The 26,988-nt window shown below is 32.1% G+C and overlaps 1 protein-coding gene across 4 annotated transcripts in view; it reads left to right on the forward strand.

Moving 5' to 3' along the window:
* Nudt9 (nudix hydrolase 9) overlaps window positions 1–26,988 on the forward strand; it is a 108,663-nt gene that overhangs the window by 6,145 nt on the left and 75,530 nt on the right. Inside the window, exons 2-8 of one of the 4 annotated variants that reach the window (XM_026379634.2) lie at window positions 2,370–2,609; window positions 6,027–6,122; window positions 8,059–8,145; window positions 15,907–16,018; window positions 17,459–17,605; window positions 18,889–18,973; window positions 22,197–25,640. In XM_026379634.2, the coding sequence (XP_026235419.1) occupies window positions 2,370–2,609; window positions 6,027–6,122; window positions 8,059–8,145; window positions 15,907–16,018; window positions 17,459–17,605; window positions 18,889–18,973; window positions 22,197–22,375 (946 nt within the window). In that variant the 3' untranslated portion in view covers window positions 22,376–25,640. Of the gene's footprint in view, window positions 1–2,369; window positions 2,610–6,026; window positions 6,123–8,058; window positions 8,146–15,906; window positions 16,019–17,458; window positions 17,606–18,888; window positions 18,974–21,516; window positions 21,741–22,196; window positions 25,641–26,988 lie in introns of those variants that run through there. The other 3 variants (XM_026379636.1, XM_026379635.2, XM_026379637.2) reach the window with 3 other exon arrangements.

Consider the following 26,988-nt stretch of genomic DNA (forward strand, 5'->3'; position numbering starts at 1 on the left):
GGATTATTTTCTTGTTGAGTTATAGGAGTTCTTTACATGTTCTGGGTCTACCCAACACCCTATCAGAGATATGATTTACACTTCCATTTTTATGAGTTCCCTTTTCACTGTGTTGTGTTCTTTTTTGGGCCTATATTTTAAATTTTGATGTCCAGTTTACTTAGTTTTTTCTTTTGCTGCCCATGTTTTTGTTGTCATATATAAGAAATCATTTCAGATCCAGTATTGTGATGCAGTCCTATATGTGTTTTTCTAAGAGTTTTATCATTTTTGGTTTTATGATTAGATCTTTTCTTTTTTTTTTTTCGTTATTGCTAGGAGTCAAACCTAGGGCTTAAACATTTTTGACAGGTGCTCTGCCTCTGAGCTATATCCCCAGCCCTGATCTAGTTTTAGTTAATGTTTGTATATGGCATAAAGAAAAGGTTCTTTTTGCATATGAATAACCAGTTTTCCCAGTATAATTTGTTGAGAAGATTCTTCTTTCCTGGTTATATGGTCTTAGCACACTGTTGAAACATTTGATCCAAGTTAAGGAACTATATAGGTGTCCATGAACAGATGAGTGGATAAAGAAAATGTGATATACATATTATATAAATAATAGAGTTTTATTCAGCCATAAAGAAGAATGAGACTGTCATTTATGGGAAAATGGATGGAACTTGAGAATATTTTGTTAAGTGAAAATAAACTCGACTCAGAAAGTCAAGAGTCATGTGTTTTCTTGTACATGTGGAAGCTAGAGAGAATAAAGGAACAACAAAGGGGATGGGGAATCTAATGAAATGAGAAGGGAGGCCAGCAGAGGAGAGGAAGGGGACTGGGGTTGGAGGCTAGAAATGAAAGGGAAAGTACTGGGGAAAACTTTACCAAATATATCACAATAATTATGTATAATTATAATTCATCAATAAAGAATAATTAAAAATAAGAAATATTTGGCCATATATATGAAGGTTTATTCCTGGGCTTGCTATTCTGTTCCATTTATCTATAATGTCTCTCTTTATGCCAGTACCACACTCTTGCGATTATTATGGTTTTGTAGTGAATTTTGAAATGAGGAAGAATGAGACATTGAGTTTTATTTTTCTTTTTGAAGATTGTTTTGACTGTTTGGGTCCTCTTGAGATTTCATATGAATTTTAGGATGGAGTTTTTCTATTTTGGGAAAAAATGGAAACAGGGATTGCAGTAAATCTATAGATTACCTTGGGTACTTTTAACGTCTTTACAATATTAAGTCCTCCAATCAGTGAACATGGAATGTCTTTTCATTTATTAATATCTTATTTAATGACTCTCAGCAACCTTATGCAGTATTTAGTGTACAGGAGTTTTACCTCTTTGAAGTTAATCACTAAATAATAATTTTTTTATCCTATTTTAAGTGGAATTATTTCCTTAATTTTCTTTTTGTATTGTTTATTGTTAGTGCTTTGAATGTAACTATTTTGTTGAATTCATTTATTTGTTCCAACAATTTTATTCTTGGAGTCTTTTGCATTTTCTAAATAAAAGATCATGTGATTTGCAAGTAGATCATTTTCCTTCTTTCTTTCCAATTTGAATGTATTTTATTTTGGAGCTTTCATCAGTTTACCATGTTCTCAGATCCCTTTATCCACTTTAGATGTTCTAATTTAGGGTCATTGGGAATTTTAATTTTTATTGTAAGAATATTAAGAATCTAAGTTTTTAGGCAAGAGGAGACTTGTGTATGCTCTGAGGTTAGTATGTAAGTTATTAGTTTTTTTCTGTGCTCTCCAATTATTTTATATTCTTTAATTTTATTAAATTTTGTTCTAACGTTATATATTTACACACATATATGCATTTGCATACGTATACACACATATATATCAATCACTAACTTCAAATAATATTACATTAATTGCTTCGTTACTTCATTCCATTGTGTAAGAACTTTATAACAGTAAATTTTCATCTTCCTATTTTTCCTTTGTGCTATTTTATCATGTTTTATACATACATGTTAGACTATAGATGGTTTTTAAAAAATATATTCCTTTGAATAGACTTAAACAGTTTTACTTCATATTTATGGTTGAGTTATAACAAATTTCCCTTCTCTAACAAGTAATACAAAAGTAAATTTGTCCTTTTTTCTCAATTAAAATCAGTGAATAACCTCCAATTAATAAAAGTTAATATTAAAACATTTTTCATATTTGAAAACCTTTCACAGATGGACTGTTACATAAGTATATATCAAATTTAATTTTCTGGTTTTTAAAAGCTTTTGAAATTGAAAACTATGGTTTTTGGCCTTTGAGTTATGTTTTTAAATTAACATATTTTTGGTGTTTCTGTAAAATGTTTCTCCTTTTTTTTTTCCTTCCCAGAAACTCACTTTTATCCTCTTGGTTTCATCTTAACTCCAACATCATGTCTGGTTCTAATGGTGTCAAAGACAATTCCCACAACAAGGCTCGGACATCTCCTTATCCAGGTTCAAAAGTTGAAAGAAGCCAGGTTCCTAATGAGAAAGTAGGCTGGCTTGTTGAGTGGCAGGACTATAACCCTGTGGAATATACTGCAGTTTCTGTTTTGGCTGGCCCCAGGTGGGCAGATCCTCAAATCAGGTGAGTAAAGAACCTGTAATTAGCTGGGTATAGACTTTTGGAAAAGGTAGTGAATATATTTGTAAAATTATTTCTTGACACTTGAAAAATAATTTTTATCTGTGTTTGACTTTTATACAACTCAGTTTTGATATTTGCTTGAATTTTTGCCAAAGCAAAGCAGTTCACCTTTGTTAATTTTTGAGGGAATTTTATGAGTACACTTCCTAATAGGTAAATCCATTTTGATTTGAAATAACTGCCATTAGTTATAAAATAACAACTGGTGATATCTATTTTCTTGTGTTTTTTTGGGTTATCAATAGTTCATCTTTCAAAACTAGACTTGTATTTGAAGCAGTGAGAATATTTTTCAGGTAGTTTTTAAGATAGTTAAGAATAGGATGATAATAAATTAGACCCCTGTGAAAAAATAGAAAAGGGATAGATAAAGAGTGGGTGGGGCTGGGGATAGAGAGAGGGAGAGGGAAAGAGAGGAAACATTGAGGCTTGACTCAAAAAAATGTTCTCTTGACTAAATTCATAGAAGTGCGACATTGGTTCACATTTTATGTTTATATTTCTTATTTTTTTCCAGCTTCATCAAAGTATAATAGACAAAAGTGTATATTTAAAGTTTAAAACTTGCATTTTGATACACATATACATTGTGAAATGAGTATCACAATAAAGCCAACTAACATTTCTGTCACTTCACATGTTTACCTCTTCTTTTTTTGTGGTGCCAACATATGAGATCTACACTCAGCAATTTTTGGGGATACATTATTATATATTATTAGCTATGGTCACTGAACTGTAAGTTAGGTCTGTAGAATTTATTCATTCATTCTGTGTAACTGAAACCTTGTATCCTTTGATCAACATCTTTCCATTAAACCTGTTGTTTCTTTTAATAATAAATGTAATGGTAGAGATTTTTCTTTTCCAAAATTAGTTATTATTATTATTATTTTTTATGGTCCTAGGTATTTAACCAGGGTCTTCTTTGTACATGCTAGGCAAACATGAGCTATTTCCCTAGCCATTTTCTTTTTTTTTTTTAATTTTAATTTTGAAATAGGGTCTGACTAAGTTGCCTGGGTTGGCTTCAAACTTGCGATTCTCCTACCTCAGTCTCCCACATTGCTGGTATTAGAGTCATGTGCCATCATGCCTGAGTAGTTATTAACTAGATTTACTTTTATTATTATTTTTTAGTGTTGGGGATTGCTAAGCATGCACTCTTCAACTGAATTATATCCCCAGGCTAACTTTATTTTTAAACATATACATTAAAGCTATTCATATTAATGAGGTACTATGTGATATTTTGATGAATGTATATATTTTGTAATGTTTGAATGAGGTTAAACATTATTTGTCTCCTCAAATATTTGCCTTTTCTTTATGGTAAAAATGTTCAAAATCCATTCTTCTAGCTTTTATGTACAGTACATACTGCTCTCTATAGTCATCCTCCTTTGCAACAATACACCAGAACTTCCTACCATAAAAAAATGATAAATGTTTAAGGAGATAGAAATGCTAATTACTCAAATTTAGTCATGACAATTCTATATATGGACCAAATTATCACACTACCCATAAATATGTTAATTAAAAAAAAACAGAAAAAAATAGAAGCACAAAAAGTTTATCCTTTGTCTATGGTTACAGAGATACTAGATGGTATAGTTTGTACTTAGATTCAGTCTGATTCCAGACTGAATCTTAACCATTTTGTTACATTGTCACATTACTTTTAGAACATTTTATTTAAAAAGTTTGATTCATTAAGTTTATTATAAATGACAGTTTTCTCACAATAACTATTGTAAACTACCCAGTGCTAAATAAAGACATTTGCTAATTGAATAGGTCTAGTAATAGTTTATTAGATTGTTAAACTTCACCATGGATTTATTCCTGTGATTTGATTTTGACTCATGGTTTTCTTATTGTACTCACAGGTAATGTTTGTAACTTTATGATAGTCTTAGGATATTAGTCATGATGACATCTGTGGAGAAATTATTAGCTTTAAATGAGTTCCATTTCCCCCGTTTTAGAGATTGTACATAATTATACATCTATTACATATAGACATTAAGCACTATATAATGTAAATAGATGAAGATGGAATACATTTTTTTTGTTCTTTCAATTATTTTTTGAGTTAACTTTGTATCACTCTCTGAGTCAAGCCTTATTACTAATATTAATGCTTCATTTATAACTAGATTCACATTTTTTAAAAATGATGAATTTCTAGAATCTCAAAAACATTATAATTTTGGTTTTATAATTTCATGGTTTTTATCATTTAATTTTTCAATATTTGTGTGTGGCATATTGGTTAAAAATTTTGAGAGAATGTCTGGATCATTCAAATTGGATATTATTCCCCAAACAGATCACAAGTATTTCTTTATTCATTTATTGGAATTGTTATAGCAAGAAAAAGTAAAAGATATGTCAAAACTGTCCAGGAACTAACCAGTGCCACACAACTCTTTATCCACTATTAGTATAGTTACATCAATGATGTCCTAATGGTGCAGTTATATAGTTTAAGTGGTTAAAATATTTTTGTTGAGGGGTGGGTGATATAAATGCAGTTAAGTCCACATTTTCTTGTAAGTGTGCAGGTGAAGCTCAGCAAAATTGTGTTTGTATAGCTCTGTAACTACAACCAAGACCAAGATCTAGAATATTTCTAACATATATATGTGTTTTTAATAATCACAATCTACATATGTGTTTTTTAATCTGTGGGGTAAATTTACTGTTTTAAGAGTGTACTTTGATAATACTATTCAGTATACATTTGAAGAAATTAAGATTTTAAACAATTGAAACATCAAGATTATCAGGTGTGGTAGTGCACACTTGTACTCCCAGCTAATTGGGAAGCTGAAGCTTGAGGATTGCAAGTTTGATGCCAGCCTCAGGAGCTTAGTGAATCCTTGTCTCAATAAAATATAAAAGGGCTAGGGGTGTAGTTCAATGGTAGAGCCTGCCTTGTTTCAATCCCCAGTAGAGAAAAACAAACAAACAAAAGAATATAAAAAGGAATCTTTATTTTTGGAACTACAAAATACTAATCCTATAATGTTCTACAAACAATTTTTTGTTGCTGAAGGTAGTGTAGACTTTTTTTTAATAGTATGGGGAGGACCTTCAGTTCTTTTGCCAGTAGTTCTTCTAAGAGTGATTTATAAATATAGTAATAATACACATCCTTGTAATTTTTTTTTCTTCTTAAGTTACTATTCTGAAGAAATTAGATGGATTTGTAAATAAAAACTAACCTTTAAAAATTTATTCATTCAAGGAAGTCACTTATGAATAATAGATAATAATAGACTTATATTATTAAGCTATTGGTAGTATTAAATGATTATGTCTTGATTTGTATTGGTATTCTCATTACAGTGAAAGTAACTTTTCTCCCAAGTTTAATGAAAAGGATGGGCATGTTGAGAGAAAGAGTCAGAATGGCCTGTATGAGATTGAAAATGGAAGACCTCGGTAGGTATTGGTAGGTATTGGGAATGGAGCAATAATGGTCTTCAAAATGTAGAAAAGATAACTAAAATTTATTATATGATTGTATGTGCTAAACATTGTGCAAAAATTTTATATATGCAATCTAATTAAATCTTCAAAACTATGGTTATATGTTTTTAGTTTCTGTTTACAGATATGGAAAGAGTATAAGTAGCTGAGTCAGAATTTAAATGCATTTTTTTCATAATTTTGTCTTGGAGGTAGAAATAATTAATTGAATAAATTAACAGAAAGGATTGAAAATTGTAGTTTTAGTTTTTATTGATGCCTTAAAGTAAGAATTTATCCAAAGTAAGAATATAACTGACTCAATAATTTTAGCAGCAATGTTTTTGTATACTTTGAAAAATGATTTTTCTACACAACTCAAAAATTATCCATTTTTCTTAAGAAGACACAGAAATGAGGAGTAAATGTGAAAATTAGCATACCCTATGTAAAATGATAAGAATCACAATTATGGTTATAACCTTATAAAAATGTTACAATCTTTATTTTAGTTTCTTTAGAAAAAGGAGGTGGTAGTGTTTCTTTCACTGCAACCTGGCCCTTCAATGTTGCTAAATTCTTCCCTTGATCATAACTTATTCACTTTCCAATGATCATTGAGTCTTCTTAAGTTAACTCTTGAATTTAATTTATTCCTTAGGTTCTTTTCTGAGTAAAATATATGAAAGTATACACACACACACACACACACACACACGCACGCACGCACGCACATGCACACACAGAAAATGATAGGCAGTAAAGCCAAGATAGGTTATTATTTTAGTTAGGATTCTAACAGAAGCCAATTTCTATTTCCCTATATGTTGGGTTCATTTTTCTTTCTTTGAAAATAATTTTCTCTGCTTCTCAGGCTATATGATAATTTCTGTATGTCTGTTTCACAGTTTCTAGTTTACTTGGTCCTTATATAAAATAATATTCTCTTTACATGAGCTTTGGTCATTTGTGTTCAAGAGTGTGTTTTTACATAGAATAGAAAATGTATGTTGACCACCTTGTTCTTTTTTCTGCTATTACTGATTAGATCATTTTATTGGTATATAATGAGAGTTGAACATTTAGAGAATGTCGACTAAAGTTACTCAGGCATGAGTGTTGATATATTTATCTGACAGACTTTTAACACTGGGTTATGGTATTATGTTATAAAGCAAATGGAACTCTAATAGATTTCTAGTACACTAAAATCTAATTTTATAAAGATGATATCAATATCTTACTTTGTGTTATATTTATTTATGTGTGTGCAAATGTACATATACACATGTGAATATATATACATGTATACAAAACATTTATGTGTGTGTATGTATACATATATATTTATATATGTATATAAATGTGTGTGTTTACATACCAAAATCTCAGTGTGTGTTACAAAATATATATTATTGATACACTGATATAGCAATGTCTTGAACCCACTTAGGAAAAATGACCTTAAAAATGTAGTATAAACTAATGGAAGGGTTGTAGGAGACTAAAATAGGAAAAGAGAATGAAGAGAAAGTAAAGAGAAATTGGCTATCCTGAAAGATAAACTGTTGTAGAGATAGATGTTTGGGTACAGAGCATTTTAAGGGTCCAGTTAGGTTTAGTTTGGATTTAGGTGGGCACATGAAAACTGAAACAAATTTGTATATTGTAGAAACACGTTGGAAATCAGATCATACAGATTAAATCTAAAGCTTAAGACATGTGCAAAAGAAAATTTAAGTAACAGTATGATGTGATATGATTTCAGTGGTAGATATGTGACAATATTGCTAGATTTATGAGGAAATACATTTCTCTTCTAGTACACTTTGTGTGTGGGGGTTATAGCAAGTTGGGTTAAAAAAGATGTACTCATTCAATTGATTTTATGTTTTTATTTCCCCCCCAGAAATCCTGCAGGGCGAACAGGATTGGTTGGCCGGGGGCTTTTGGGGCGATGGGGCCCAAACCATGCTGCAGATCCTATTATAACCAGGTGAGAACCAAATGAAATATTTTAGTAAAGAGCTAAGTGATTAGAAAAATGAAGACTGTAGCTATATGTGTGTGTTTCCATGTGTGTAGGTACAGTATATCTGTATGCATATATGTAAATCTGCATACTTATAGACAAATATTTATAGATGTATTTATAAATATGTGTATATATGTTCACATACATGTATATGCACATATGAACACACGTAAATATAATCCATATTTTAATGGGACATTTAGAATTATTATGACATAAGTGTAAAGCTGCAGTTTTATGTTGTATGAGTAAATTAAGCATTTAAAGTTAAGCTCACTAGATATTTAATGGATTGTCTAGTTGTTTTTGGCATTGAGTAGGCACTGTAGAGGATGTGTATAAGAATCCAAGGTCAATTATTTGATGCAGATTCTCAATGTAATCAAAAAATGCAGTAAACACAAGATATATGAAATTGCTGCTGGTGTAACATAGCATACTCTTTTTTTAGTTATTCTTTTTAGGTACATGACAATGCATTTTGACATGTTATACACGCATGGAACATAACTTCCCATTCTTGTAATCACAAGAATGTATGTGATGTGGACTAAAACTGATTCTGTATTCATATGTGAACATAGGAAGCTTATTTCTGTTTCATTCTACTGTCTTTCCTATTCTCATCCCATCTCCCCCCTACCCTTCATTTCTCTTTGTCTGATCCAATTAACTTTTATCCCCCCCCCCCACCTTGTGGATTAGCAGTTAGCATCTGCATTCAGCCTTTGATTTTTCTGATTGGCTTATTTCACTTAGCTTCTTGTCCTTGATAGTCTCTAGTTCCATTCATTCACTGGCAAATGCCATAATTTCACTTTTCTTTATGACTTAGTACTATCCTATTGTATATATGTATACCACGTTTTCTTTATTCATTCATCTGTTAAAGGGTACCTGGGTTGGTTCCATGAATCTAAATAAAAGAAGGTAGGTAAATTTAATATTTAGGTGGACTTAGCCATTTCCACAGGAAATATCTTTTCTAGTGCATCTGGAATATTCTGTTATATCTGCCATTCTTCTTCTTTTTATTTTTGTAATTTGTTTACTGACCAACGCTTTCCCTATCATAATGATTACTTTCCTTCTTTAAATAATGCAAATATCCTTAAAGTTTTTTTTTTTTTTTTTTTAGTTTTGATATTTTGGATACCTTTCCTTTTTCAAGGAAACTGTTTTTCTCTGATCTGAGCTGTGATAATGATTTGAAGCTCTAGGAAGTTTGACTCTAGGAAGTCAGCTTATTTGCCTTATTTTAAAGTTACTGAAAAGAGGCACTAATACCACCCTGTCCTATTGTCTTACCCTTTCAATTCCCTGTCCCAACTGATCTTTACTCCTTACAACTTCCCTTTCTTCCATCTCTCTGTCCTTTTGTCCATCCATTCATCTACTACCTAATAACTTATCTACCTACCATCCTACCTATTTTTCTATCTACAATTCTCTTAGAACTTTTATGGTTTAAGTGAGAAAGGAACAGTGAATGCATTCTTGTGAATGACCTGAAGTAAAAAAAAATATTACTGGCATTATTGGTTTCTTTCCAATGTAGAGAAGTTGGCTAAACATAGGAAGGTTTGAAGTGGAACCAAAGGCTTGGTTTCAGCCTGTGGCACTGTTGGGGGGAGGGTGGTGGAACCTTTAAGAGGTGGGGCCTAGTGGAAGTAAGTGAAGTCATTGAGGGGCCTTGAAGAGGATGCTGGGATCCTGACACACATCCCTCCCCCACCCCTCCACCCTCCCTTTGGTTTCTAACCATCATGAAGTGAGTAGTTACCTCTGCCATATCCTTGCTCTTCTTGCCACGGGACCAAATACACTGGAACCAACCTACCATGGACTGAAATCATGGACCACAATAAATCTTTCATCTTTATAATTTGATTTTTTTCAGGTATCTAATCACAGTGTCAGAAATTAACACAGAAAATTAGTACTGAGAAGTGGAGTCATTGCTGTGATTATACCTGACAGTGTGGTTCAGGCCTTTGGAATTAGCGTATGGGAGAAATTTGGAAAACTTTGGAGAAGCAGGCTAGATAAACCCTAGAATGCTGAAGACAGAGTCTAGTGGGTGATTCTGGTGAAAGCTCAGAAGACCAGAATGCTGTTAGGAATATAAAGAGAAAAGGCCAGGCTCATGAAGTATAAATGAGGACTCTCTTGGAAATTGGACTAGAGTCCATTTGTATGTGTTACATTTTGTCAGAGAACTTGACTACCTTTTGTGCATGCCCTGAGACTTTATGGGAGGCAAAGTTTATTTATTTATGTATTTATTTTTTTGGGGGGGCTATCGGGGATTGATCTCAGACTCACTTGGCCACTAAGCTACATCCCCAGCCCTATTTTGTACTTTATTTAGATAAAGGATCTCACTGAGTTGCTTAGCACCTCGATTTTGCTGAAGCTGGCTTTGAACTCGAGATCCTCCTGTCCCAGCCTCTGGGATTACAGGCGTGTGCCACCATGCTCAGCTTGAGACTGAGTTTAAAGGTGATGGATTAATTAGTCTTACAGAGGAAATTTCAAGGCAGTACAGAATTCTGTCAGTAGCAAGATATTATTGATTATTTTAGCCAGATTTGTAGTGAGATTTGGGAGCAAAAAGCAGAGTGGAAATATCTGAAAAACTTACAGTTCAGCCGGAAAAGGGGAGAAATTAAAGTTGCTTTTAAGGAGGGTACAATTGCTAAAAAGATTAGCACCATAAAAAAGAAACTTTACATTGGGATAATAGGAAAGATGCCTTAAGGGTATTTTAGGTATCAGCTGGACCCCACCCATCACAGATTCAAAGGTATAAAAAAGGTACACTTGTTTCCAAGACTCATATTTGAGCAGAGAGCTCTGCTCACTCAGTCCAACTATAGAACTATTTCCTTGGGATCATTTTCCCTGTGTTCAGGCATTCAGAGACTCTGCAGATTTGGTTCTATTGGGCCCTGGTATAGCTCCTACAGGCAGCAGACCTTGGTGTCATCTGTGTGATGCTGGTTTTGCAGGTATGCAGAATGAAGCAAGATTGCAAAGGAAATCTTGGAAGGTCAGGCATTGTATGGTAGTGTAGGCCTCCTTGCAACATAGCCCCTTACAGAGTGATGTGTAAGGTTGTGAGAATGAAGCCAAGGCTGCAATTGAGATCCCAGCCAGAAAAGTAGGCTTCATCCAGCAAGATTGTAGGGATGGGGCTGCCCAGTCCTTTTGGAGGTCCCATATGTTACCTTGTGCTCCTGATGACACATGGAGTTAACAATATATAATGTTTTCCCTGCTGTGTTTCCATCTTACTTTGGTCCTTTTCTTCCTTTCTATGCTCCTATTCCTTCCTTTTGGAATGGGAATATTTACCCTATTCATTCCCAGCCATTGTGTTTTGAAAGTTTCTAACTTTTGATTTTTACAGAAGTTCACAGCTAAGAATTGCCTTGAGTCTCAGAGGAAACTTTGGACTTGGACTTTTCAGCAATACTGGGAGTTCTTGGAGATGGACTGAATGTATTTTGTGTTGTGAAATGGACATGAGCCTTTGGGGGCCAGAGGCATAATGTTATAGTTTGGGTCTTAAGTGTCCCACAAAGGCTCATATGTTAAAGGTTTGGTTGCCACCCTGTTGTACTTTTGGGAGGTAGTGGAACTTCTAGGATGTGTGGCCTAGAGGAGGAAGCTAGGTTATCAGGGTCATGCCTTTGAAGGGAATATTGAGACCCTGGCCCCCTCTCTCTCTGTTTGCTTTATAGCCTGTATGAGGTGACAGGCCCTCTCTGCCATGAGTTGTTGTCTTGAGTTGTTGCCTTACCACAAGCCCAAAGTGATGGGTCTGTACTTTTAGGTTGATGTTTATTATCTTAATAATGCATGTATTAATTGATAAATTGCTCTAAATAGATGAGTGGCAGGAAAATGGAGGGATAAGAAGAAGGAAAGATGTTGAAGGAAGAATTAACAAGACTTAAATGGATTATTAAAAATAATGCTCTACTACAGCCATTCTTCTAGGTCCTACTTTGATTTCCCAGAGTAGGTATCAATACATCCATTTTACAGATTTGGAAATGAAGTCTTAACTTGGGTAAGTGATTTATCTAAATCTTTCAGATCTGAAATTTGAATCAGGGATATGTGGCTTTAGATTTTGTACTTTTTCCTTTAGCCATAATGAGTAATCATAAGAATCACATGGGCATGAAGATTCCATCCCTCTTTCTTTCATGTATTTCAAGATTCAAAACAGCATTGTATAGTACAGAGTTTCACAAACTTTCCAGTTCAGAATCTTCAGGGCAAGTATGAAATTTTCAAATTCCCAATAAGTTCCTTCACATGAGATAGGAAGTGTTGTATATTATTGTGAATAAACTTCGTTCAAATAATTAATGGCAATATCATTTTCTTTTCATTTTTGGTTAAGCATAGGAAGGTGTATGCCATCAGAAGTGGTTAGAGAATGTCAATAGTGAAGATGGGAGGGGAGGGGATGGGGGATAGTAGAGGGTAGGAAAGGTAGCAGAATACAACAGTCACTAATATGGCATTATGTAAAAATGTGGATGTGTAACTGACGTGATTCTGCAATCTGCATTTGGGGTAAAAATTGGGAGTTCATAACCCACTTGAATCTAATGTATGAAATATGATATGTCAAGAGCTTTGTAATGTTGTGAACAACCAATAAAAAAAATAAATAAATAAAATAAGAAAAAAAAAACCAAAACAAAATTAACTATAACCACAATTGCCCTACTCAGAGTGAAATGGCATTTATCTGAAATTATCTTTGATGTGCTGATTCCTAACTAATATTAAAAAATAATTCAGATATTATTCATTACAGTAATTCATTTTAAATTTATTTCCTTATAAGAATGACTCATCATGAATCATCCATTATAAGGGCATTTTAGTTATTGTGCAGAAATGAATAGTGATACAAAAGAAAATGAAATGTTACCTTGTTTGTTCCACAAATGTAAATTTAAAATCCGGGTTTGTTTGAAATTATAGCCTGGCTATTACAATTCTGTTTTTGAACATAAAATATGAAATATTTTTGTTTATGAAAAAAGGTTATTCAATAGCTTCAAATTTCATTTATACAATACTCTTTATAACATAGGAATTAATAATTGTGTTTTTTTCATAACCTAATTTTTCATTTTCTTTCATAATTTTCAAAAGCAAACTTCTCATTTAGACCTGTGACATGGGATATTGTGAATATAATACTGCTATATATATTAAAAGTAACTGATGATGCTTATAAAAAAATAAAGAGTAGTTAAATTTGACAAAAAATGTCAATAGTGCATATATTATCATATATCATCGTTACATATCACGTGTTAATGATGTCAGTAAAAAGTAATGAAGTTTGTTAATTAAAATGAAACACTTCTTTTGTATCAAGAAATATTTTTACTTTGATGTTATGTATCTAGTATTAATAAAGAACATAGCAAAGGGGCTGAGGCTATAGCTCAGTGGTAAAGTGCTTGCCTCACATGTGTGAGGCACTGGGTCAATCCCCAGCACCACATAAAAATAAATAAAGATGCTGTGTGTTCATCTACAACTAAATAAATATTTTAAAAAAAGAACATAGCAAATAACTTCTGCTTAAAATCCTTAAAAAAGGGTTAAAATAAAATCTAAGAATACAAATATAGTAGGCAGACAGCTCTTCATCATTCTGGCCCTGCCTTCTTACCTGGCAGCATCTCTTTCTTTTGCTTTTCATTGATCCTTTCTGGCCATGGCTGTCAGACTGTCTGGATGTGAAGCAGGGGCTCTGTGTTAAGTCTGTTTTCTTATCTCCTTGTAATAGGTGCCAGTAAATATTTATGAGTGAACAGAGCTGTCATTTGTCTTATTACCTCTCATCTGATTAATACATTCATTCTGCTTTTTTGAGTTAAATAGATAGCAATAAGAAGAGCTCAGGGCTGGGGATGTGGCTCAAGCGGTAGCGCGCTCGCCTGGCATGCATGCGGCCTGGGTTCGATCCTCAGCACCACATACCAACAAAGATGTTGTGTCTGCCGAGAACTAAAAAATAAATATTAAAAAAAAAATTCTCTCTCTCTCTCCTCTCTCTCTCCTCTCTCACTCTCTCTTTAAAAAAAAAAAAAAAAAAAAAAAGAACTCAGATTTTAGAACCAGATTGCCTGGGTTCAAATCTTGGTGTATACCCGTATTAACACTGTTATCTTAGATAAGTTATCTGACTTCTCTGCCTCATTTCCATGTCTGTGAAATAAGATAATACAACTACTTTATGGTGTTGTTTTGAAGCTTAAATAAATAAATATCTTAAAGCATTTAAATATATATAATAAGTGTTATATAAACAGATTTCAGTAAAATAAAAAAATCTGTTCTCTCTCCATTTCACTGTCTGCCTTCCTTCCCATTCTCATTATCTTTCACATGGATTGTGGTAACCTTTTAGCTTGTCTTCTTGCTCCTAGTCTTGATTCCCTCCCAACCAACCACTATTCTTGTCAAAATGAGGGAGCTTTCTAATTCTAAATTTTAATTGCTTTATCCTGCTTAAAATATTTTCTGGCTCTCTAATCAGAGGAATTTTATGACTCCTGTCATGTAAACACTTTGCCTGCTTCCTCAGCCTCATTCCCCATCTTTTCCCTCAATGATACTCACAGTACTAGACCCCATACAGATGTTCAGTTTCTTGAACACATTATTTATTTTATTGCTTTGCTTCTTGCTTATGTTATTCTTCTGTCTGGTATCTTAAAAATAGATGTTGTCTTATAATAGTTATTCTTTCATTTCTGTTTACCCTATACAAATTATTACCATCTTATAACTTATTCATGTACACACATTTAACTCTACTGATTTAACTCTTACTGACTGTAAGTTATTTCTGGGGAGAATTTTAGGTTGGATATGATAGTCAGCTGTTATATAAAAAGCCACGTGGAAACTCATATCCAAGCTAGAATATTTTATTGAGTCTTATCCAGAGAAATGATCAGATCATAGATTTTCTTTTTGAGTTCGTATTGGAAGTTTAAAATCTTTACCTTCGCCTAAGAGACCATCAGAACAGTTCTTAAAAGGTGTGATGGAGGTTAGGAAGGGGGAGGTACATTTGTCATCTCTGGGAAAGGTGATCATAGTTAGAAAAAGTATGTTCTGAAATTAACATGCCTTGATACTTTTTATAAGACCATATAATTCAATTCAAAACATAAAATTAGATTAAAGAATGGAGTGAGTTTTTGTTTTTTTAATCAAAAGAGGGCATAAAGATTGAAAAACACTGCTTTAGACACTGAGTAAAACTGTATCAGGTAATCTGCTTTTCTTATAACTCAGGGTGAACTTTTAAATGCAAATGTTGCCAGGTCTTTTTTTTTTTCAACCTATAATTTAAAAAAAAAAACTTTAGTAAAAATAGTAAAATAATAATAGTAAAAACTGAAAACTGTTAATATCCTGAATTTTCATTACAGTGAGAGCACAGTATCTTTTATGTGTAGTAGACTTTTGTCCTTGCTTGTAACAATGCTTAATGCAGAATTTTTCAAATGAAAAAAAGAATAGTTTTTCTTGTATAAAACTTATTTGAGGTAAATTTAAATATATTCTGTTAGAAAGAAAAATATATCTTTATAATTTTGTCTTGGCTTGAGATAGAACCTTGGTCTTTGTTCTGAATGAGCTACGATCTTTCATTACTATTCACAGGTGGAAAAGGGATAGCAGTGGAAATAAAATCACCCACCCTGTTTCTGGGAAACACATCTTACAGTTTGTTGCAATAAAAAGGAAAGACTGTGGAGAATGGGCAATTCCAGGGGTAAGCATTGCAATTAAATCAAATTAATGTTTTAAGTCTTTTTTTAGTTACTTTATTTCCTACAGGGTTTTTGTGTGTGGATCTTTACTACTCCATTTCTCCTGAGTTTCTGCCTATTTCCATCATCTTTCATCACTGCAATGAAGTGGCATTTTTAATAACAAGTGTATAATCTGAGTTTAATTTTAACATTTTTGTAAAAACATGTGGACTTTAGAGGTAGATCTCAGGTTGTGTTCTGGCCTTTTTACTTGCAACTGGATGACATGCAGTTTAGGCCTCATCTTTAAAATAAAAGTAATCATATCTACCTTTCAAAATAGCATAGGCACTTACTAATGTGGGGTCCCATCTTAACCACTATTCCAAATTGAAGGTAATATTTTTAGCATTATTTATTAAATTCTGATACTTTATACATAGTAAAAAAGATAGCATTTTTTAACTTATTATTTCTTTTAGTTTTAAAATTTCCATAGTATTAGGAAAAATATACTTTTGTCAACTAAGTATACCTTAGTTTGAATTTATGCCAGTATGATATTTGAAGTAACTTTTAATATATGTATCATATGTGTGTAGAAGGTTTTCTATTTTGTTCTGTATTGTGAAATGGAGACGATTTAATATAATAAATATTCTATAAATGTACTATTATCTGAAATAATTTTTTGTAGGATAAGAGTAGAATGGAATTAAAGATCTAAGCTGATTCTGATAAAAGCTTAGACTAATTATTATGAACCAAATCATCAGACTTCACTCTTGCTCAGTGCAACAATGTCATAATGTTTTCATCATAGGAGCTTATATTTTAATTGTCATTTGACATTCTGATGAGGTAACTGTGGTTACTGATACAATTTTGAGTTATTCGTCTACTCAATATAATTTGAGTATTTTCTCTTTGTTGACTAGTATCTTAGACACTGAAGGTACAACACAGCAACTTAAACAAACATCCTTGTTTTATAGTGCTCACATTCCAGAGAGGGAAATAATAGAAGTTAAATATATTTTACCTTAGGAAATGCTAAGTATTAAGAAAGAACTTAAAGCAAAGTAGGAGACTAAGAAGTGTATGGGAATTCACAGTTTTAGATAGTGATGTTTGTAATCTGAAGGAAGCGAATGAGTGAACCATGTAGGCATCCATGAAAAAACATCTTGGACAAAGATTATAGCAGGTGTAAAGGCCTTCAGGTGGGAGTAGGTCTGGTGTGTCCTGTGAACACCAAGGAGATGAGATAAGGTACATTTATTGGCTACTTCTACTAGAAACAAATGGTTTAGAGAAGAGTATATTACAGAGGAATGAGGACCATTATTATAGGCTGATTGAATAATGGTCTGTTGTACTTCAGTAAATATTTCATGAATAAATCAAAGCTTATTACTCCTTCTTCTTCTTTTTTTTTTTTTTAATAATATGATTCTTAGGGGATGGTAGATCCAGGAGAGAAGATTAGTGCTACACTGAAAAGAGAATTTGGTGAGGAAGCTCTTAATTCCTTACAGAAATCTAGTGCTGAAAAGAGAGAAATAGAGGAACAGTTGCATAAACTCTTCAGCCAGGAACATCTAGTGGTAAGAACTGATGGTTTCCAGAAGGGATTTAGTCCTGTGAATTAATAAAAAATGACTTAAAATATATCTGCAACCTAAAAGAACCTTCTCTAAGAAAATAAAACTTCTTGTATATTTGAAAAATATATTCATAAAAAATTTAGGCTGTAGATCTTCACTTTAAAATACATTTCTATTTAAACTTTTATAGCTTTAGGTAAATTTAATCATAATTTCTTTTAGTTTTTTTCTGTAGACCAAATGTGACAGATAACTCTTTTTTTATCTGCTGAGTATACATCCAACAGCCCTCTTTCCTCTTTTTTGTTTGTTTGCATGAATTCTCCTTTCTCTGAAAGGACATTCACATTTTAAATTTTATAAGAGTTTTTAAAAAAATTAAAAAATTAAAAAAAACCTTATAAGGTATATGTGCACTAATAATAAGGAAAGGAATAAATTTTCTTTTCTTTTCATTGACTTTCATTTGGATTAATTTGTTTTCTTTCCGGAATTAGAATTTCTTAATCTTTTGTCTATGTTATCCAGTTTTATGTATTTATTTTTTTGTATTACATTTGTGTTAGATGACTAGAACCAAATCTTTTCATGTATTAACAGCTTAAATATGTTAGTTTTATTTATAGAGCTCCTTTTTTTAAGTAGAAAAATCTACCTTTCTATTTATGAACCTATAATCACAGAAATTATTAAAATAGAAAAATGCCTAAATTGTGGAGCTTTTTAAAAAAATCTTATGGGTCAAAAGGACTGTTTTCTTTCTTTCTTTCTTTTTTTTTTTTTTTTTTTTGTGGTGCTGAGGATTGAACCCAGTGCCTTGTGCATGTGAGGCAAGCACTCTAGCACTTGAGCTATGTCCCCAGCCCCCAAAAGGACTATTTTCAGTTTTTTCCCCTGATGTTAGTGATTAAACCCAGGCTCTCCCACATGCTTTTTAAAAGCACTTGCACTACCATTTAGCTATGTCCCCAACCCCTTTCACATTTTGAAATTAGAAATCTAAGATATGGAGGGTTTTTTGAATCTTAAACTTGCCTCTAAAGAAAATATTGTCTCCTGAGAAATTTAAAAGAAGTGTTTGAAAGCTACAGTAAAGAATTTATGATATTTACATTTCTTCTTTTTAAAAAATTTTGGTAAAATACATGCCACAAAATTTAACCATTGTTGTACAACAGGATGTTTACATTTCTGAATCTAGTGAATCTTCTGAACATTTTTTTGTTCTACCCATTCCTGTTTCACCCTAGAATTTTTTTTTATCTGCCTCCTTTTAAAAATAGATATATAAGGGATATGTTGATGATCCTCGAAACACTGACAATGCATGGATGGAGACAGAAGCTGTGAACTACCATGATGAAACAGGTAATTTTATACTCATGTTTATTGGATTGATTGGAATTGAGGATCAATGTAAGTCAAGCAGCCTACTGGGGCAGTTGTAGTTGGACTATCTTAGCATTTTAGGTAATTAACTATTTTTTAAAAAAAATTTTTTAGTTGTAGATGGACACAATACCTTTATTTTATTTGTTTATTTTTATGTGGTGCTGGGGATCGAACCCAATGCCTCATGCATGCTAGGCAAGTGCTCTACAACTGAGTCACAACCCTGGCCCCAGGACAATGAACTATTGATTTTAGGACTATATTTATATGAAAGCAAAGTTGTTGGCATTAAAAGACTACATAGAACAAAACTTCAAAAGTGTTATTCACCAGTAACTATTGGTAGCATATGAAATTAAGGTTGAATTTATGGGCTAAAATGATGTATTTTTAAAGGTTGTTCTATTATTTGTATAATATATTTCCATTTGTGTATAAGATAAAAATAAAGCAACTAGGAATTTGGGTGGGAGAGTAGGGCAATAATAAAGGAGTTGGGATTTTATTTGTCTTAGTGTTTGAAATATTTTAATAATAAGCATGCATTTTTAAAGCACAAAACAATATCAGAAAGGTTACAAATACTGAAAAAATTTAAAATGAATGCTTTTTTCTAGTCTGTGGATTTTAAAATTTATTTGGGAGAATCAAATGTGTTATAAAAAGAGATGAAATTTGCTATCTTAAAAATTAATTATTATTTTTAATTTACACATTGAATACCTTCTCTTGAAACACATTTGATTGCCAAACTGGATGATTTCCTAAGTATTTGATATTTATCTGTAGCATAATGGAGTGAGGACACTGTATCAGAGAACAATGTTCTACTCATGGCTCTTCTCTGAGCTGTGTAGTCATGTGCAAATCAATTTTCCCCTTGGACTCAGTTTATTCATTTATAAAACAGACTAGAATTAGAAGATCTGTGACTTCTCTGTGCTTTTGCTTGTTGAACTTGGGGGAAACTCCTGGCACTATTTCTATTCTTCTACTTTAAGATAGTAAAAAGAATTCATCCTTCTGGTATTAAGAACTTAGAAGAAATATACAAATAGAACTTAGAGGCAGGTTTATACAGTGGAAATACAGACAAATTTGTTATTTTGTTTTGGTGGGGGTTGTTAAAAATAGTAACTAATCCTCCAAAAAGGTTGATTACATAGTTTATATGTTGTTCATTGTTTTCACTTCACTTCCTTTTCTCCATTAAAAAAAAAAAAATTTTCCAAAATAGATATCTGAATGTCCTATTGCTTACTTTGTCTCTTCAGACTGTGTTTTTGACTTTTTAGCATACCTACAGTGTATTTTAAAAGCTGGACACAATTTATCTGGTAAAACAAATTAAGACAAATAGGACTTTAGTGTGAAGTTTTGTTTTTATCTGGCCAGGATAGCTGTATTTATTGCTAAAACTATAATAAGAGTCAGAGACTAAAATTTCCTCTAGTGTCCTTGTTTTTTGTTTTTTTAAATTTTTTTAACCTACTCTGTTGTTTTAGGGTTGCCTTAGAGACTTCTTAATAAGGTCTGATATATGCTCTTCAGTTGTATTCTCCTGTTATAGTAAGTTTGGGGGTAGAATCCAGTGATTGGGTCTCAGCCTTTTCGTGAGCCTGTGCCCTTAACCTATGACCTTTACAAGTGCTTCTAGGCTTCTCTTCCTCCTTCTCCCATCCTTAGGTCAGACAAGGAGACAGAGAGCTCTGGAATTGGGTATTTCCCTTCTCCAAGGTTGGTTAAGCCTTGGTAAAATAATTTTCTATAAGGGCCATATACTGTGGGAGTATTCAAAATGGTTACTTTTGGGCTGGAGATGTGGCTCAGCGGTAGCGCGCTCGCCTGGCATGCGTGCGGCCCGGGTTCGATCCCCAGCACCACATACCAACAAAGATGTTGTGTCTGCCGAGAACTAAAAAATAAATATTAAAAAAAAAAAAAAAAAAAAAACAAAATGGTTACTTTCATTTCCCCTTTCTGGAAACTAGAGGGGATTTTCCTCTAAAGAGGGGGAAGGACTCTGCCCTCTGTTGGATATAAGAAGAATTGTTAATTTTCAGTTCAGCTTTTTAAGGTAGGAATTATGACTCCTGAAGTCTAAATGTCATATCATCTCCCTTTAAATTTTTAAAAATTTGTTTTGTATAATTTATTAAGTGACCATAGGAGTGAGTAAAAGAACCTTTCAGACATTGTTAATTTTAATAAGAAACTTGATGTAGAGAGTTGTTGTTTAGATAATTTGATACTTTAACTTTTGGATTCAGGTTTACTTTTTAGTTCTCTTTCTCTGTGGATGGTTGGATGTTGCAGTTATAATGAAGATGCACATAGAGCTATCATTTCAGCATTGGTATTTAGGAATCTGTGCTAAAATATAATAGTTCTTTCTTTTAAACATTAGCTTTATTATTTTATTACAAGTACTTATTATATAGGTAAAGTTAATTGAAAGTTATTTAAAAATAAATGATGTAAAGAGGAAATGCTTTAACAGGCTGTTTTTTTTCTTTTAGATAAATTCTTCATAGAGGAATTGCTGGATTGTTATTGTACATTCAGTGCCTAGTTTAGTGTTTGGTACACAGACACTCTGATATTTATTGGTTGAATGCTTATACAGAAGCATTTGCTTTCTAAAAATACCTGATAAACATTGCCAAATTGTTCTATAGAAATATGCCATTTATATTCCTAAAAATGACTGAGAATGTTTATTTTAATTTTTTAATAATTATAGTTGAAGATATTTTAATAAATATATTTATGCTTGTATAAATATAAATATTTTCTGTTGTAGTTTTTTGTCATGCTTAGAAAAGTCTACTTAAGCCTGTATTTATTTATTTATTTATTTATGTGTGTGTGTGTGTGTGTGTGTGTCTAATCCCTCAGGAATTTTTTTTTTTTTTGATGTAAGGTTTTGTACTCATTTGATATGTTCTCTTTGATAATTATACTGTTCTTACTTTTTTAAAGAGAAAATCTTTCTTTTTGGTGCTCAACCTGAAATTTAGTAACTTAATTAAAATATAGGCAACTTGGAATATTTTAATTTTTAAATTTCTTGGCCACTGATACAGTAATGATTTATGATTATTTTTACTAAGAATACTTGGAGATGTAGTTATGCTGGGAAAAATAAATAAATAAATGAATTCCTTTTTTTTGGTGATGGTTTTTCTTTGGTAACCAGGTGAGATAATGGACAATCTTGCCCTAGAAGCTGGAGATGATGCTGGAAAAGTGAAATGGGTGGACATCAGTGATAAACTCAAGCTTTATGCCAGCCACTCCCAATTCATCAAACTTGTGACAGAGAAACGAGACGCACACTGGAGTGAGGACTCTGAAGCTGACTGCAATGGGTCATAGCTTGTGGTCTCCGTGTAAGCCAGAGGCCAGCAAAGGAACATGCACTGAAAAGAAGGCAGTGACAGAACTCATGCTGTAAAAAGGCAGCGTAGCTCACTAGGAAGTAATTTTATTCATTTTCAAAATGTTTGTATTTAGAAGGTTTTTGCATCAGAATAATATGAGTAAATATCATAAAATAGAATTTCCACCTTTCTGATCAAAAAGATTAGAAATAGTTTTATTTTGTATGCATTCCATAAGCATGGCTTAAACAAAGTTTAATACCTGATGCTCTTGAAGAGTTGTAGTTAGAACAAAGATAAATTCCCCATCAGCTGTAACTTCTGCTTTTTCCATCTAGTTCTTGTTCGTTAGTTCTTTTCCTCCCTCTAAACTGAGGTTTGAAGGATGTTTGTGCCACATCCAACTTCTTTTGGAGGAGTACTGCCATTGGTTGTATAGTTTAATGTCTAATCTGATTTTTATTTAAATTATTTTGCTTCACATGATTTTGTTGAAGCTGACTTCAAAAGTGGAAACTGTATTTTTGTCTTTGAGTCATCCATTTTATAAGGAAATTTCAGTTATTTTGTCAATAAAGATCAAGATTAATGAATAAGAGCTCATATTCTTATTTTTCAGAAATTCTGAATTTTAAAAATATGCCTAGGGTATTAGAAATTTATGGAGATTTCACTCTACTATAACTATTGTATGTCACAAATGAATTAGAGATGGATGTAAAAAGGCAGGGACAGAGAGGGGTTGTTGTAAGTTAGAGTACTTTTTATGAGGAAGGGAATGTTAAGGATTGAAATTAATTTTTGAGAGACATGTGGTCAGTGTAAATCATAGAGGAAGGATAGGGTTGGTGTATTAGGGTCTTTTGGAAGCAGGGAAGAGGAAAGAAAAAGAACACTGCTTGTCCCAGTAGACATATCTGTCACACTCAGGCTAAGGATTTCTATTGGAAAGTCCTGTGATATTGACTCCTGACAACCTGCAGTATGGATTGTCAGAATTCCTTCTTCCTTCCAGTTAGATTATAGATGGGACACCTAAAGAAAAGGAAGTTTGTGGAAAGAGACATGCTATTTTTCTACAGATATTTGAAAAGGGTAACCAGGCTTACTCTCATAGCTAGAGAGCAAGATTAGGGCTAAGATAAAACAAAAACAAAATGGTGGGTTTTTTTTTTTTTTTTTTTTTTTTTTGGTCTTGATTGTTGTTGATTTGATGTCATGACTTTTTTGGTGATAAACCCGAACTGATCTGGAAAGAGACATTTCTCTTCTTAGTGTAACTGTAAGTTTTGCAAAGAAATGTTGCAGTGTTTGATTTCAGGATACCTTGGTCTCCTCTGGAAGAGTTATATTATGAGGCTTATTATGATATTATTCTTTTAAAATCCATGAAGTCCTGGTCCATAGGATCCTGTGCATTGATCACCCTCATTTGAATGACTTTCTCTCAGCATGAAAGAGCTGGCTTCTACTTTTACTGTTTGACAGGAAGAAATTGCTTCTTCCTGGCAATAAATAGAATTCTTTGAAATTGAAATGACTAATGAAAGCTCTCAAGAAAGTTTGAGAAATTTTGTGAAAATAACATTTACTTATTTTTTAATAATTTTGGTATATTTGAACTGAAATAATAAAGATATTAGTTTGTGTTGAAGTTTTATTTGAAGTATGACTGAAGCAGATAGGTCTATAGATAACATTTGTTGTGGTATTTTAGAGTTTTCATTAGAACATTGACAGAATATGAAAAATGATTAAACCACTACCAACTATAGATAAGATAAATGCAGATAGTCTTCTGATAATTGTAAATATCCAGCACCATCTATAATTAAGAAAAACCAGATTAAAATGTTAGTTTAAGACCTTCCTGGAGGAACATCTGCATCTGTATTGATAGATAATGTCCCCTTCATATTTACTTTCCTAATGTCTTAGAGATAATTAATATTTTTTTTCTTTTAGAGACTGAATAAAGTAAGTAGCAATAATAGATCCCATTTACCGAATGTCTATGTCATTATCACTTAATCCACACAACAGTCCTGTGAAATCCCAGGACTGTTCCATTCATTCCATTTTACAGATGAAGAAATTGAGATTTTGAAAGATTGCCTAAGGTTTTATTCAGTGAGGGATAGAGCTTGAATTCTGGTCTACCTAGTTCCAGTATCTGTTCTCGTTTCTATTACATATTAACCCTACTCAGGTTATGAGTCTTGTGATTTGTTACTTTAAGGATGCAGATAGGAAAAGTATGTTACATAAATGATACTCATGTTAGCCAAAATACTGCATAGTTTATGACTTGAAATTTAAGGGCCACACCTGATTAAACCAGCATTGTTGAAATTGTTTGTATAATTTTGGACCAAAGACAGTTTATTTGGTGATATCTTAATCTAAGATATCAGTATTTGTCTTGCCAGCAGACATTCTTGAGCTTTTGAAAGAATTTCCAACTCAAATAGAAGTGTATGCTAAGTTTACTTAAGGTTGTAATTATCTTAAGAGCTAGACACTGGGTAGCTATGGAGAGAATTTGAAAATTCTAGCAGTTTTAGAGGCTACTTTTGTTTAGAAGTATAAATTATTTTATGCTTAGGACTTCTGGTGGCTATTGTTTTCTCAAATATTTCAGGAGTTTTAATAAATAAACTAATTTAAAAATATATCCTTTGAAGAAATCCTTTGTCATTAGGTTGGTCTTGTTTATGGTTGATTTCATCATACTATGATTTTACCTACATGGACACAATTTCAAGGTGATAAAACACTTACAAAAATATTTAGAAATATATAACGGTGGTCTGCAAATAGAAAAATATTTGGAGATTTTACTAACCATGTATAACTTCTGGCATAATGGTGACAGGATTATTTCTGTTGAAATAGAAAATACAGATTATAGTTATATGAAAATATTGTCACCACCTGTCTCCCATTTTATGGTTATTTTATTGCTCATGTGTTAATATTGAAGTGACTCTGTGGGTTGGGAGTGGAAAATAACGTGATTCTGCTGTACTTTAATGCTGATAAATTGAACTCTGAACTGTCTTGTCTACAACATTGAACTTTATTTTTCCCATTTGGCCTCTGATGACCTTAGAGAAGTACTTGAAGTGGTAAAAACATACTAAATTAATACTTAAGGGCATTGAAACTGATTAGGAAGGGAAACTGTTGGGTGAAAATCCAATTTCTTTCTCAATATTGAAGTTGAAAACATTTTGATTCATCAGCTTCTTCAAGGTAGATTAAAAAATACATATGTATATAATTTTAATTATATTCCATTATTTTGATAAGGAATATATTTTTTTTGTTCCTACTTTTTTTTTTTTGTACTGTATGTTTTAAATGAGAGCAAACTTGCTTGAGAGAGAGTCAAAGCAGATGTCCTAAAGTTTGTAGCCTTTTCATCCAGCAAGCTGATGGCTCTTGCATTAAAGAGATGTGACATGCAGAAATTTTGATCTAAAAGTCTTGGGGGACACTGAGTTTATAACTAATGAATTCTAATTGGGTAGATGAAGTGGGTTGATTCTGCCATGTGTTTTTATAGTTCAGAGCCATTATTCTTACCTTTCTTGACATTGCCACTTATTTTATAAGTAGAAATAAAATCTTACCCCAAGGAAGCCCTAAAAATAAGAAAAAAAAATTAAGCTATTATCTTTAGTCCATTCAGTAAATTTGTAGTTTATAGTAGCCTAAAAATACTTACCCCCAGTTGGTTCAAAACGGAGGTGATCAACTGAGAAAGAAGAAAAATCAATGTCAGGACTATCAGTAGGTTTATTTTTAACTTTAATTTAGTACATGTATAAATTAGACTATTTTGTATATGAAAATGGTTTTATTGAAAATTCCACTTTGTTACTTATGATTTTATTTACATAATGTAAGATTTTAAAATGAAGAATCAATACCAAGATTTACATGTCTTTAATTTACAGAAATATTTTCTTCTGTCTTGTAACTCTATTCATTATGTTTGACTCACACTCTTGGCTATCACAGAAGAAATTGTTTCATTGATGTATAGTTGGGTTGAATTGAATAAGTGAATATATAATTGTTCTCAGGCATTAAGATTGTTTTTTGGGTTTGAATTTAACAGCTGCTCTTTATTTTGTATCTACATGAATTGGACTAATAAGAGTAATTTTCAGGATGAGTTGGCTCATTTTATGCAGGATATTGAATATAATACATTTATAGACTTATAGGTTAACAAAGCAAAATATATTTACCATTATGAATTCATTAAGTGTCAGGACCTAGAATAAAGGAAATACGAAATAATCTAGGAGTTATAATTCAGCATTTTAACTTTTTTCTGTTATAATTTTATATTAGCTTGGTAAATGAAAACATGCTTTTTAGAATGCATTTAAGAATTATATCATTAGGATTCATATTTACTAATATTTTTAAAGTATCTCCCCCTTGGTACCTCTTTCTCAAACCTATTTCTGGATATATGTAGTCCATATTTTCTTTTGTGGATTCCAAACATATAATATTTATTTTTTAGTTATAGGTATACACAATATTTTTATTTTTATTTTTATGTGGTGCTGAGGATCAAATCCAGTGCCC

The sequence above is a fragment of the Urocitellus parryii genome, chromosome 10, assembly GCF_045843805.1.
Source record: "Urocitellus parryii isolate mUroPar1 chromosome 10, mUroPar1.hap1, whole genome shotgun sequence".
NCBI lineage: Eukaryota > Metazoa > Chordata > Mammalia > Rodentia > Sciuridae > Urocitellus > Urocitellus parryii.